Source organism: Melopsittacus undulatus, chromosome 5, assembly GCF_012275295.1.
Source record: "Melopsittacus undulatus isolate bMelUnd1 chromosome 5, bMelUnd1.mat.Z, whole genome shotgun sequence".
Lineage (NCBI taxonomy): Eukaryota > Metazoa > Chordata > Aves > Psittaciformes > Psittaculidae > Melopsittacus > Melopsittacus undulatus.
In genome coordinates, this window is record NC_047531.1 from 21,697,660 (window position 1) to 21,712,847 (window position 15,188).

General features: G+C 40.4%; 1 protein-coding gene across 1 annotated transcript in view; it reads right to left on the bottom strand.

Annotated features, from left to right (window-relative positions):
• The window catches only part of TRABD (TraB domain containing), a 35,682-nt gene that overhangs the window by 14,800 nt on the left and 5,694 nt on the right, over positions 1 to 15,188 (bottom strand). Inside the window, exons 2-5 of the mRNA XM_034063004.1 lie at positions 9,367 to 9,429; positions 7,355 to 7,433; positions 4,619 to 4,785; positions 3,521 to 3,661 (exon numbers count right to left, since the gene is read on the bottom strand). Of these exons, the coding sequence (XP_033918895.1) occupies positions 3,521 to 3,661; positions 4,619 to 4,785; positions 7,355 to 7,418 (372 nt within the window). The 5' untranslated portion in view covers positions 7,419 to 7,433; positions 9,367 to 9,429. The remainder of the gene's footprint in view (positions 1 to 3,520; positions 3,662 to 4,618; positions 4,786 to 7,354; positions 7,434 to 9,366; positions 9,430 to 15,188) is intronic.

Here is a 15,188-nt window from a genome sequence, read left to right on the forward strand (position 1 = left end):
CACAGTGAGAGAAAGATTCATGCTGCTGGCTAACAGAGGAATGCATCTTTGAAGTGTGTCCCAGTTATCTGTGCTCAATCTGCATGGATCTCAGTGCCTGCCGTATTTGCTCAGCATCAAAGACATAAAAGGTGACAAGCAGCCTATGCAGAAACCAGTAACAACCGGCCAGCCAGATACAGTCCGGGGATAAAGAGCAAAATGTACAAAAACCAACAGGAGCAAAACAATAAACAAGATTTTTACTGATATCAGATTATTCCATGTCAGATAAAGGAAAGGTGGTTACAAAAGAACATTAAATCTCAGTGGCTGGCAATAATTTCACAAGCTAGATGCAACAGCCATAAACCAAAGCAATGCACAACTAAGAAAAAACTTAACTACACAGGCAGAGGGATACAGAGCTATCAGTACACAAGAGAGAGAATGTGAAATACCAGTTTTATCAGCCCAGTGTTCAATAGCAGTCAGAAGGCAAGAACAAAAGAGGGATTACCAATAAAGAAACAAAATAAAAATCTCAGTATCAATGGGCTGCTGTACAACCTTTAGTGAACAGCTGCCTTGAAAACAAGATACCTGAACTAGAAAACACACAAAGAAATACCAAACATATGAGATTAAACATATTAAATATTCATGAGGCTTGGGAAAAGATGTCTGAGGAAGACACAATCTATCAGACACCATGACTAGCACAGAGTGAAAAGGACAGGAAGAGAGAGGAATACCCAGGCGAAGTACAACTGCAGGTTCTAATGCCTTTCATCTGTTATTGGCAGCTGCCAGAAGCCTTCTGAAGCAGACTCAGCACAGAAATGCTTATACTACCTATGGGAACACAGCCAAGGAAGGAGGCCTTGGGGCTACTCTTTAACTGTATAACACGTCATAGATCCAGCACTAACTGCACAACTGTGGGCAGAAACAAACTGTCCTCTGGATTTCTTTTAAAAGCCCTAATTCCCCTGGACACAGTCCTATGCAAACACAGCCTTGCCACCTGGAGCCTGAACTGGTTTTCTACTGCTTCAAGTGCACTGGAGGTTTGACTTTAAAGTGCAAGTGAAGTAACAAGTGACAGCAACCTGCTCCTGCACACATGAATGTACCAGTCATCTACTGATTCACACCATATCCATCTTACTAAATAAGACAATTCTGCAGGTTATTTAAACAAAGAAGGCTGTATTACACTGTGCAGATTGAGACCTTTTTAACTGGCCAGAAGCATTAAAAAAGTTACATACAATATGACAAATTCCTGCACAGGTAACTTCAGCCTAAAAGAGTAGGTTAAAAAAATGAGGTTAAGCTAAGATTTTGCTGCCACCAGGCCACTTTCTCTTCTGCCCCAGAACAAAGTTTCTCAACTCCTTCTATGTCAGGACTAGCAATCACACAGCCACAGAGGGACACAATGCAGCTAAAATGCAAGCCCTGTTCAGACTAACATGGGGCTGTGGTATGGCCACTGAAGGGACAATGGAAACAGTAAGACAGGGGAGAAGATAACACAAAAACTGTCTCACCAGTTTGGTTACTCTGTATATTCAGGTAATCCACATTTGTGCCAGATAGCAGCCTGCACTGTGTTGCTTTGCATAATGGAAAGCAAACAGGTAGTTCTCTGCAAACAACTGTAAGGGTTTTGAAATTCAAGGAGGGTCTGGAGGAAGAAGGCTGTTTTAACTTGCAACATTTGCTTGGTAAGCTGTGAGTACCAGTGACCCATTGTGAGTGCATAATAGTCTCATGTTAATATTCTGCTCAGTTTCCAGCTTCAATTAAGACCGATGAAATGCAATTTTACTGCTTAAGTCACAGCTTTCCTCATTTGATACTCAAGGATGAAAGCTGCAAGTAATTTTGACTTTTGGTGTAGCTTTTGGGCCCAAATGCATATTTCAATGAGAAGACAACTGAAACATGAGTAAGCAACCTACCAGCTGGCTTGATTTTTACCAGATACTATCATTTAACATGAGACAGTTGGACTCTTTCCTGGTTCTCCGTATATAACCCATACTGCTACTGAATCAAAGCAGTACAGTTGGGTTGAGACTATAGATGGAGAAATATATTATTTAAAAGATGCAATGACCAAATTTTATTATTTGCATTATATATGGTAACAAAAGTTAATCTTAAGCTGTAACAACAGGAAGGATCTTTGTGTTATTCTCTGGCTTTGAAGCCAACACAGTCTAAAGCCTACAGTACGCACAGAAGATCACTTCAAACCCTAGCAGGAAGTGATAATTACAAAGCTGCCAACACAAATTTACGCCACAAAGTCTGCTGTTTGATTTTCATTGTCCTTTTGCTTTTAACAAAGAAGCACAGCAAAAACTGTTGCATTTAGCTTTGATATTAAAAAAAGGCTTCTGCGCCTGTTGATGAGGTCAGAAGATTCCCAGCTATGCTGCTCTGGTCATTGTGAGCATTCATTCTTTTGGCTACATGCATCGCAACAATTCATCTTACCCAAAATAAACAGATGCAGTAATTCATGCAATATGCAAGTGTTTTGCAATGTCCTTTCCTTTAACAGGACATAAAGGAAACAGGAAAGACACATTACTGCCTGTGAGTCAGAGAGCCTGCATTAAGACACTACACATAGTAGACTATCCCCCAGCCACTATAAGTGCTACTGCATGGATGCAGATGATACTCTTTATGAGGGGTGCAATCCTACAAATTCCCCAATTACATCAATAAAACAATTCCAATATATAATTACCATACAGCCGAATAACAATCTATTAATCTGTTCGTTCAGCCGGACACTTCTACCTCTCTTTACTGTCGATCACATACTGCCATTCTAATCAAATGTCCTGTCATTTTTAAGTCACCCTTGCGCTGTTTCACTGTGCCTAGCTTAAAATTACTTAAATACAAGCTAACTAAGTGAAACTGAAAAAATGCAGGACACTTGTTTTGCACACACATCCCAGATGGCACCAAACTGCCAGGGTAGCTTATAATAAGAACAGAATCCCACTTTCAGCCCAGATTTTTCAGAAGCCTCCCTCAAGGACTACTATCAATTAGAAACTACCCCCAGAAGACAAGTGGATGAGAATTAAAAAGAACAACACACTAGGATGACAAAGGAAAGCAGCTAAACAGATCACAACAGACAATACTAAAATTAAGTGATCCCTAAACAGCTGTGATACAGATGGAGAATGTAAGAATAATAATACTTAATATATTAGCAGAGCATTACAATTATGAAATTAGACTTGCATCCTGCAAACGGAGCAGCTGTTAAACCCAGGAGGATTCCTGATGGGGTCAACAACTGTCCAAACCACCCCACTGTGGCACAGAAGCCCTCAATATTCCTCCTGAAAAGAAAAATGCTAAACCTAACTTTGCCACTGTAATGGTACTCTCACCTAGGTCAGCAGTATTAGGTTTCCAGCTAATGGTAACACTGGTTTTGGTTGCAGCTTGACAAATTACTCTTAACAGAAACCATTAGCTCTCTCTTTAGGACTCATACCTGCTTTATAGCTTGTTGAAGTTTTTCCAGATTTATTTCTTTGGCTTCTTTTAGTAATGTCTTCTCATCCATCTTTAACATCGAAACTCTGTACTGGCACAGTTCCACCACAACTACATCAGGCTGCACGTCTTGTATTGTCTGAAAAAGATGAATTTATTTACACTAGTTTAGGAAGGATTAAAAGAATTGCGGCCAATATCAATACTTCCGTGAGAAAAGGGACTTAATAAAAAGCACATTCCAGTAATCATTTTCAATGAAAAGAACAGTGAAGGAGTAAATAAGAGTTCTCCAAATAACTATGTACTGAGATATATTTATGGGGGATAACAGTGAAATGCTTTATATTCTGGATGCTTTGGGACAGCCAGGGGTAAAATACATTATGCAGGGGAGGAGAGAAAAAAACCTTGATGTTAAACATTTTACATTCACGAAATTCCTTTGACCATACTCTGCAATTATTTGCGATTTGAGTTAGAATAAGCTTTGTAAGAACTAGGGTTAATGATTCCGGCCCCAGATTCCTCCCCCTCTAGCTCCTGGAAAATAAAGCCACTCTAGACTGCAGACTTTGCATGAGGTAGAGTATGAAATAGTTCCTACTTTCACTAGAGCTTCAGAACTATTTGCATCTTGAGAATGGAATCCAAATTTGTGATGGCATGGTTTTACAGCTTAGTATTACACACCCAACCAGAGAAAAGCTGTAAACTGCAGTCTGTGTGCTAGGCTTTGCATTTTCTCACAGCATGTCCCCATCACAGCAAGTATACAACAACCACAGTATGCACTGTCAAAGTGATGTGATGCTGTACTGCGACAGGCAATGTAAATTCCCTAGCTAGACTTCTACTTCTAACACTGGCACTGTAACTGCATTATTTAAGGACAAATAAAAATATTTGAGACAGGAAAGCAATGTATTGCATCAAAAAAATTAAGATAATGTGTCTGCCTCCTAGCAGCTAATAAGAGAGAACAGAGTCTGGATGTTACAGCTCAGAACCAAGTCAAAGCTGGACTGCCTTCTACCTAATGCTAAATTGACAACATTATAAACATCCTGCCAAAGGGCTCCCACCTAGTATTTACCTTCACTACATCCTTTTTGCTGCTGTCACTAAAGTGGGCTGTTCCAACCACATATACTTTAGAACCATCCTCAGCGTCAAGCTCAGTCACAGTGCTTGGTAAAGTAGGCTTTTTCTGTCTCTTCTTAATCTTCATCTCGAGGAGAATTTTAAATGCATCTGCATCAGCTATAAACGTACAGAAAAGCAGAAAAGAAAAGCACACTTGACTATAAAGTGCAAGTAAGTAAAACAGAAAAAAAATGTCACCACTAAACAGCAGAGCAGAGCTAAAAGGCCATTGATTTACCACTGTAATCTTACATTCAATTCTGAGGCTACATCATTGAGAGTGCCACCACTGGAGAGGCTGCCTCCAAGCATGGGTCTCAGTCCAGGTTTCCTACCCTGTGGACACTGGGACAGGTTGTCCACGCAGTTCAGTAAGGGAAAGAGAGAAGCTGTGTGGCAGGTGAGGTGGACAGAGAAGCAAAGAATACTTAGAAAAAGTATACACTAAATTGAAGAAAAAAAAAAAGAAAAAAGAGCATTTTTTAAATTCTAGAACAAAAGCATTCCCTTTTGGGATTTTATCTGTATAAAATAGCAATACAAGTACACTGGTGTGAATGTGCTGGTAAAGTCACCTGCACATATTGGCACGTATAGGATACCTACAGTACCAGTCTTAGCCTTTTCTGTGATTAACACACCATGGATCAGTATACAATTGAAAATTAAACCTTAAGAGGTATTCAGGTCAGGAAACCAATAATTCTTCCCTGCTTTCAACAATGAACTATTTACAACAGAATAGCACAACAGGAGTTTAGCCCATTTATGTCTAGCTTGCCATGGCAAATAGGAAGAGCTATCAGGTCCATTACAATTGCTTGTTAAATGCCAGAAAGCCTCATTAACTGAGATAGAAAAGCTTCAGTTCTACATCAGTGGGAAATACAGTAACTTTGAGTAAATCATCTTTAAGCTGTAATGAATCTTGGGGAGAAAAAAAAAAAAAAGCCATCAAGAGTTTTGTTCCAACCAACTCTCTCTCTCTGGCAAGCTGCTGCACAAGTTAGCAGAGGTCTCAAGTAGTCCAGAAGCCTGGAATAAGATCATAATCCCAGGGAAAAAAATAAAGGTTAGTGAACAGTTTGAAGGCAGGATGTCAAAGATGCACATAAATTACAGCCTCCTACCATACACTCATTTAATGCATCAGGTTTAACTGTGTGGCTCTGGCCCCAGATCTGTCCCACAAATACTCATCTCAAGATTTCATGTCAAAACCAACACAAACCCAAACAAAAACCACAAAACAGAAGCCACCCTCCAACACCCTTCTTAGTTAGCATTTTAGTAGGCTACTACTTCATCATCAATAACCAAGAACATGGTGTATTACAGTCAGTATAGTCTGACCTAAGACCATGTTCCTAAGGAAGGGTTGGGGAAAACATGGTAAAAGCAAGAAGAGGTAGAGCTTTTGCATTTGTAGCTCTCAGTCACATAATCATAAAAGTAGCCATAGCAGCTCAAACAAAATCTACCTAAGCAAATATCCTCCCCCCACAGTGGTCAAAAGTAGACACCTAAGGAAGAATGTAAGTAATGGAAGTGTGCACAACACCTTCTCCAAATACCCTCCTAGCCTAAGGCCATTTATAGCTCAGATTCTGCCAGTTGAAAGGGGTTTCTATGTATTCAGTAACCCTTAAAGGATTTAATCTCTATTAATTTTCAGGGCTTCACCTCATGCATATATTCAGAACTGGACTGAATAATGTTTCAAAACTGCTGTATCAGTGCAGTACCAGATGTTATCATTTAAGGACATAATCAAGGAAAACATTCTCAGGAGCAGCTATGGGTTTTATTAAACCAACTTCCATATCTGGAGTAAAAAGCAACATAAAAAATTAATCTGCTTCTCTAGGTCTGAATGGTTTTCCCATAGCTTTAAGTCAAGGCTCTGTTTGCTCCCATGATTGTTATTTCTGAAAGCTGCAGTCCTTAGGGATTATTGAGCAACTTCAACATTACAGCTATGTTGCTGTTACCAACTAATTCACCCGAAGGTGGTTCAGAGCTTATTATTTGCCAGAAAGCACAATCTAAATGTTCCTATTGTTTATAATGAGCACCATGTTCATTAACATAACAGTGTATCACAAAACATAAAGCAAATCTTAAGAACCTTTTGGGTTTTCTCCTCCAGAGAAAGGACTGTCATTATCTGATCCCTACCACTAAAAGGTAAGGACTGATACTCTTTCTGAGCTTCACAAGACAGTTTTGGCTGGAATAATACTTCTATTCCTGCAGGCTTGGGTTTCATATCAAAATATTATCATGCTAGCAAGGGGAAAGTATTCCACTTGGAACAAGTTATTCAACATCACAACACTAAATGCCAGAATTTTTAAGCAAATACATACTTACACATCTCTGCCTTAGAGAGCAAAAACTGAGCTTAAAACAATAGCCAAATAGATCTAAATCACAAACCATTTACTTTCTTTTGAGAGCATGGGAGCAGCAAACTGGCAATCGATATGTCACTGCTCTTTCCAAATTTGGCTTATGCAACTGGGCTTTTCCACAAATCAAGAACAGATTAAGTCAGATATGACCTCATTCACATCTCCCTTGTGTGCCAACAACCACATCCTTATTAGGGAAGGAAAAGGCATGGACGTTTAGCTTAATAAACTTCAAATGTGATACACCCTCCCCAGTCAAACCAGAAACATACTGATATTCTGCGATACACTTGCTGTTTCCTTTGGGCCATCTTCTGGTGCATCAGAGGAAGACATTGGATCTGCAGCAGCCTGTATGAAACAAATTCAAAAAGAGGCTGGGAATTATAATGAAATGCTTTAATACATCTTTCCCCTTGTGAGTTTGCTCAATTTGAACCTACATATAATATTCAAGCACGTAAATAATTTAAGCAGTGTGAACAGTTCAAAACATCTGTGGTTTTACAACTGTTTTTCTCCTAGCTGGGTAAGTGTGAGAAATAACATATTAAAAACTATTACATGGCTATTTTAGAAGATAATATTTATACCCGGCATGGCATTAAAAAACAAAATCTGATTCTAGAATAAAAAGAAGGAGTTTATCTCTAACACTGCTACAGTAGTATATTTCTGTGTTGGAAGCCAAAATGTGCACTGATTATTATAACACCATTGCCATTTATAAGATGGCATACTTGACTCAACTACCAGTAAGCATTAGTCTGCCAGGAGACTGACAAAGTTAATCAGTTCTCACAAGAATACACACATCCATTCTAGGAGAGTCTGCTCGAGTATTTTATTCTCTGGAATACCCACAATACACACACCCAACATAAAGTTAATGGGTATGTTGGCTTTACATACATCAGAAATCAAAGCCAAAACAATGCAAAGCATCTGCCTAGTTTTGCTCTCTAAAGTGCTGGAAAGTAATTGAAAAGATTCCCAAGGACTGACTTGGGATTAATATTAAATATTATCACTAGAAGTACACGAGGCAGGTCTTTGGCTAACAAAATCTTTCTTATTTTTAACTAACAGGCAGGCTTTAAAACCCATGCATAGAACTCAAACAGTCCCAGTCATTCAGCCTATGTCATCCATGTCAAAAAGGCAGAATTAATGCAGAAGAGTTAAGAATCAGGGAAAGCTCAACTCTAAACTGTCTTTAGGCAGCTATATTAATTCAAAGTTGAATTAGGATGATCATTGGGAGAATCAGGAATTCTTGAGCAACATTAAGTCAAAAAGTTAGACAGGATGTGAATCCACCATCGTTCAAGTGCTTTCCAAATGAAAGTCAGCATTAATGAGTCAGCAAGCAAGCAGCCAAGCTTTCCTGAAGTATGTCAGATTTTGAGCTAGAATGACTAGTTTATTTACTTTTTACTTAACCTGGTGAGATTTAAAACAGGACCGTACAAAGCACATCCAACTGTTAAAAGCTTTCAATAAGAGTAATTAATTTCTTCTTGCATTCCATTACACCAAACAGTAACTTTCAGATAATAAATCCTGGTGTCTTACCTTGGCCCCACTGAAGGTAAGGCAAAACTTACCACACATTTCACGGAGTTAAGACCAAAAAGCACAACAGTTTTACAGTGCAAAGTTTAAAACATTCACAGTCACATATTACCCATTCACTACAACACAGAAGTCTGTTCAGTGACAACTGCAAACTGCAATTATACTGCAAGTTGCAATTACATTCACAAATATAATTTAACACCAGCTCAGCTTTTGATCACAACATATGGCTTGACTTTACTGCTTGCATACGTAACTCTAGTCACAAAAATATTTTGGAAAAATGTATCCATCTGTAACATATGGAATTAATCCTGTCACTTATGCCGGCTTTGTCATCACAACAACATCGCAGTGGGAAAAGCACTAAGCACCACATTAAGTCTGCTGTTCCTTTCTTCATTTTTTAATTAACAGGACACAGGAACCAGCATTCTTTTGGCTCATAAGGAAACATTCCTGAGCTTTACCACAACAAGGTTTTGAAATACATGGATGTGAAAGGAGAAAAGGAAAAACCTAAATGTGGCAAAAAAAAATAGTGCTTTAGCCCCCCACCCCATTTTAAAAGGGGTCATACACGGGTGGTCTCAGCCCTCAGACTTCACAGACTCTCCCTGAGGATGAGTGGAAGAACCTGGCTGATTGAGAGTCTCAACCTTCCCTGCAATTGTATTGTAAAACAAACTTCAGCGCCAAGCCCTACCTCAGGCTGTTGCTCCTCTTGTATCCCTGCAGTGTAGGCTTATTTTCACCAATCACACAAGAACTGCAAGAAGTAAACGGAATGGAAGAGGATTACAAATTTATGTTATAACTCAGAATATTTGTTTAAGAACTGTAAGGAATGGGGAGAGAAGCAGTAGTGTTTTTACAACCTTAATAAAAGTTGAAGTAATAAAAGCAGCAAACTGAAGATGCAAAAATGCCACCTTGTCAACTCTGCTGCTGTTAACCACCCCACCCCCAAGAATAGGATATAATTAGCCCGTCTCAACCCAGTTCTTGAGTTGGCTCTAAATCAAGAGCACAGTCCTGGTGTCACACACACTGAGAGTCTCTTGACAAACAAGGGTGGATTTCATGGGAACTCAGAATTTGTGCTTTTGCTGTCTCAGATTCTACAAAAATGCCTTTTTCCTCCAGATCGCTCATAAGTAATTGAAGATACAAGATGGCTGCCAAAAAGGTTTCAGCAACAGCAAAAAACTTGCTCTACTACGTCAATAGCTCTGTCTTGTCCAAACAAACCACAGCAAGACAAGTTTTTGGCAAATTTTCGGAATCATCCACATTTACAGGATTTCACTGCTACAAGGAATAGGAGAGCAGTTGCAGTCTTTATACACAACTAGAGCCACACACATTGTTATTTGATCTGCATCATGTTATTATGTACATATTTATAAATATACCAGGGTCAGAACATCAGCAAGATTATGACTGTGTGAAAGACCCTGGGAAGTGTGATTTCAAACACTTCATGGTTTCCATCTCTCAGTTTTAAGAGACCTTCTTCCACCCATATTGTCCAGAAGTTCTCGCTGAAGGTGGCAGAGTGCTGTGATTTGACTTTGATGGTACTCCAAGGGGACTGCACAGGACACTGAACACACAACTTTGTGCTCAGTCTTCTTATTCTCACTGCTAACCCACTAAAAGTGAAGCACTCCAAGAAAGCACTGCTTCTTCACTACAGTCCTTTGGCTCACCTCCTTCTGACCCATTTCACAGCACATGTGAGGTCTGCTTGATTTTATTAGGCTGGAGATCAATCCTGACCACATTTGCTTCCTTCCTTCAAGGAGAGGAGGGACAACTCAGGCTCCTTGCATCCTTGGATGCAAGGATCCTTGGATGCAACTCAGGCGCCTTGCATCCAAGAGAGGCTGGAGGCAAGTTGTCTGGGTGCTGGCATAGTTCAGCACATGATGGCAAAAGCTCCAATTTTCCCAAATGCAACACTGCATCCTGGCTTATAGCCTTTGTTTTCAAGTGAGTTGTTTTGCTTTCTAGCTTTGCTTAAAATACACTTCTATAAAAAGAACGTTTGCATGGGAAGTGTGAAAGTATGAAGGGACTTCAGCAATTCATGCCTTGAAGTTGTCCACTACTAGTGATCAGCCAGTGAACTGGAGATCACAGCTGCAGGCTGGGCAAGAAAAACATGGAGTGGACAAAAGTGTGGCTTCTGTGGGCTCCTTGGACCAAAATCCCCCTAAAACCCAACAGAGCCCCCTGACCTGAGCAAACATCAGCTACAGACGCAGCTCCCAAGCTGCAAGGTAAATACCTTGTTAAAACAAGAACACACCGCAAACAGTCCAAGAGATTCAGCAACAAAATATTTAGTCAAAAACAGGCAACAAAAGTACTCTATGGTTTTGCTACAATGCATAATTCAAAACCAGGACCCTGTCTTCCGCTTTCTGAGGGTCAAGTCAAGGAACTTGGATGTGTGAGTAAGCTGAAATGGCAGATGAAGCTGAACTCCTCTATTCTGCTTCAGTGTTTCCAGGTTTTACATGTGGTGTGGACAGCTCTAAATAAGTACAGCAGAAGGGATCCCTTGCTCTGAGACCTGCAACCTGAATGCGACCTGGCAGCTCACTAACACCTCAGCCAGCCTGACCAGGAGCTGTCTAGTGGCACTGTGTGCTTAAGTGAACCCAGCACCTGTTTTCATTCTGTCCTGCCTCTGACAACCTGGCTTAACTATTTGTTGACTTGTGCAGTAAGCCAGCCTGCAGAGCAGATTCAGGTTAAAAAATAACCTTACCAAGGCATTACAAGCTCAGACAACCAAACTGCTGAAGGAACAACTGCAGCAGCAAAACTGAAGGGACAGGATAAAGTGGAGATGCTGATTGGCTAATGCCGGCCTCTGAGAAAATATTTGTCTGACTACAGCATCAGTCAGGGGTATGCCAGTACCCTGATGCTGAGCTCTGGGCTTGGTTCTCAAATGTTTTATGTGCAAAATACCAGTGTTTTTTCTGACAGTACATCAGCTGGCCCTAAATACAAACCAAAGTTGTAAGCTTGCTGAAGGCCTGCTGGGGTTTGAAAACATGTCTCTTATCTTTGGGAATGCTTAGCTATGGGAATGCTCTTAAAAATAGCTAACTGCAAGTTTCAGTTAAAGGATAGACTTCTACACAGACGCACCAAGTGATTTCTTTTCCACCAAGTGACATTTTAGAAAATCTCATCCCGTTCTCAGTAAATGATGTTTCTGATATTGGAGCAAGACAGTTCTTCAGTGAAGTTTACTCATGCTGACTTGTTTCTGGATTTAATCCCAACCTCTTTGAACATGCCCAGGAATTCCAGTTATTCAGTTAACATTAAGAAAATCTTACAACTGGTTGCCAACAGCAAACAAACTCAGCTGAACAACTGTCATTAAAAGCTGCATGTGTTCAACCTCTTGTTTAGTGTGAGTGATAAAAATCACAAAACACACACGTCAACAGAGTAAAGACAAGGCTGGCTGCTCAGCTGGCCAGCATCTTCATCAGCAACATATGATAAAGTATATACATCCTGGGAACTAGCCAAATATCTTGGACTCCAAGAAGATCAAGCTCATCCATGTGGAAAAGTCACCATCCTGTACATCTGTGTATTCACAGAAGAACCACATCCCATGATACACAATATAGTAATCCTGAAACTTCTGATGGAGGACTGACTGTGACTTGCTGTTATACAGATAAGGAACTGAAGCATAAGAATCTGTACGTACTTCCTCTCACTGCATCCAACAGTAAGAAAAGGTGCTGATCTAGATCAATTCCTGACAAGCATCAAGGCAACTTGAATCACGGCGTTTCCAATTATGTTAGAGCTTGTTTTTTTTCAACCTTGCATTTATTTATTTAAATAAATAAGTTCAGCTTCCTAAAGAAATGAGACAAGGTAACAAGGCAGAGCTTCTTTGCCTGTGCTTGCTGAACCTTAGGTGAATTTTAAACAAACTTGGCAGGGAGATGAGAGTCTCTGTCATTCAGAGATGAAATGCAGAGCACTGCAAAGATTATTGAAGATTACAGGGGGTGGTACACGTGCATGTGAAAAAGAGAAGGTCAGCAGAACCTGCCAGGGAACAGAAGGAAATTCAACTCCTAGTTGTAGAGCCATTGGCAAAAGAAGCTGTTCAGACAATTACTGTGTTCCATTATACATATACCGCAATATCTCATAACCTCAAGTTCTACTTAAGATGGAACTTGGCCCAAACATGCGAAACAAATCAAATCCCTCTCCTCCAGCTACATCAAAGGCATGCAAGAGGCCCTCAGGAGATAAATCACATACTGAAAATCTCAGCTATGACAGTGCATTTCTTTCAGGCAAACTGGGAGATGCAGCTTTCTAAGCCCTCATAAAGAGCAGAGATTAGAAAGTATTTCTGTTCTCTTATCTGCCAGGAGACTGTCTTGATCTGGAGTTCACTCTGCCTGCCCAGAGTGCTGCCAAGAAAATTCCTGGAGCTAGAAGAAACAAGGAGTCTGACCTGGCTCCTTATGGTCCAGCAAGAGCAGGTTCTGAACTTTCTTGAAAGGACTCCTCGATGACCGAATAGCAATTCAGTCCCCAATTCAATCATCTTTTTCCCCATCAAGTGGAATACTCGTTCTTGCTTCATCTCTGCTAAGGGAGCGTGCCATTTACTGGGTGATTAGAAACTGTTCTTTATGTATACACATATGAACAAATGAAGCCCTTTCCCCAGCTCTCAAGATACCTAGGCAACCAAACAGGAATTTTTGAGACCACCCAATGAACTGCAAGCCCGAAATTTAGCCATTATTCATCTCACTGATATTCACCTATTTCCTTTCAAGGTCTTCTTGTCCTGACAGCACATGCAAGACAACCATTCACACCAACAACAGCACTATGGAAAACGGGCTATATTTTTCTCCTACACTTCGGGATTATTCTCTTCCTCTCAACACAAGTTTAGAAAGGAACACACAGGTAAGTGTAAAACCTTCTAGCAATGCTTCCCCTACACAGTGGCTGACAAAAGCAGTGCAAGAAAAACCTCCCTGCTATGCTATTTGACATCAGTCCTCCAGCTTTTCTTATGCAAAACAGCTTCTGCAGAGCTTCCTCTTTGGGTGAAATCTTCTCACAAACTACTGGCTCACTTTTCACACTGGGTAGTCTTAGCTGACCAAAGTGTTTCAGTTCTAGCTGCATATTTAGGCACCTGAAACTCTGAGCTTGCCATCTTGAAGAGGCAAGAGGCACGCTCACAAGTCAGGGGTTCTAGCAAGGCAAGTTACAGGCACTAGAACACAAGCTACCATTAAAGAACAAATGTCCTTTCTTGTTTTATTTCAACTAGGTGGTTCAGTGAGAAAATCCAAGCACACCACAGTGGGTAGATAGGTATCCTCCTACAGCATGGCTGAACTTCTTCCTTTATTATCTTGTTTGAACTTGCCTCCTTCAGTGATTCAGTTGAATCAATAGCAAAAAAGCTCTCATGCCATACCTATCAGAGTCAGCTACTCTTTAAAAAGACTTTTATTGAATGTTTTCTTCCTTCTGAGCTATACAGAAATTTAGAAGCAGCACTTACTATCTTTAACATGTTGACACTGCAAGAGAGAAATAAAGTTCTACTAATTGCTCAGTATCTTCTACGCACTGCACACACATCAGAATAACCAGTAAGAAGCTAGTTTCACCTCTTATTGAAACAGTTAAGTCAACAGTTTCTATGCTTGACCCCTCCCTCCGATCTGAGTGTATGTATTACTGCTTTCCACAGTTACAACACTCACAAGCATTGAAGAAGGTATCAACAACTGTCAGTACTCAGAGTATTAACCATGCAGCCTCTGAGATAGGTTTGTAAATACTTCCCTCTTTCACAAATAAGGAACTGAGGCAAATGAATACTTCAATACATCTAGAAACCTGATAGATACCTGTGGTATCTAAACAAATAGAAGGCTGCTGGAGCTTTCAAAGCATTTAAATTTTGCAATGTGCACTGTCTTTTGTTTTTAATCATTGGCCCTTTGGAAGATCTTTCCATACCTCCTTCCCCAGGACAGCACTTCCTCAAAGCACATGCCAACATACCTCACCCTTGTTCCTTTAGAGTCACTGTGGGAAAGACAAGAGATAGGCTGAGGACTGAATCTGATTCAAGGGCTCCAGCTATCAAGTGGGTGTTCTCCTGTGAGAACACAGCACAGCTCACACAGGTCATGCCACAACTGAACCAGAACTGACCCGTGCTGGCTGTAAGCCAGAGACACACAAACAGCTATTTTGTGAAAACCTCCTGACCCAGCAGTCCAACACCACCATCGCTGGCCAGAATACAGCCTCGGTCTGCTCAGCATGAGATGCAGCAATAAACATTTACTTACACCTACATGCACTAAATGTGTCATGCTCCTTTAATCCTCTAAACCTGCAGTTTCTCTAGCAATGGTTATTCAGTTCAGCTGGCACAGCATCAGCACATGTCATATTAATGCCACTACCAATTAACAGGAC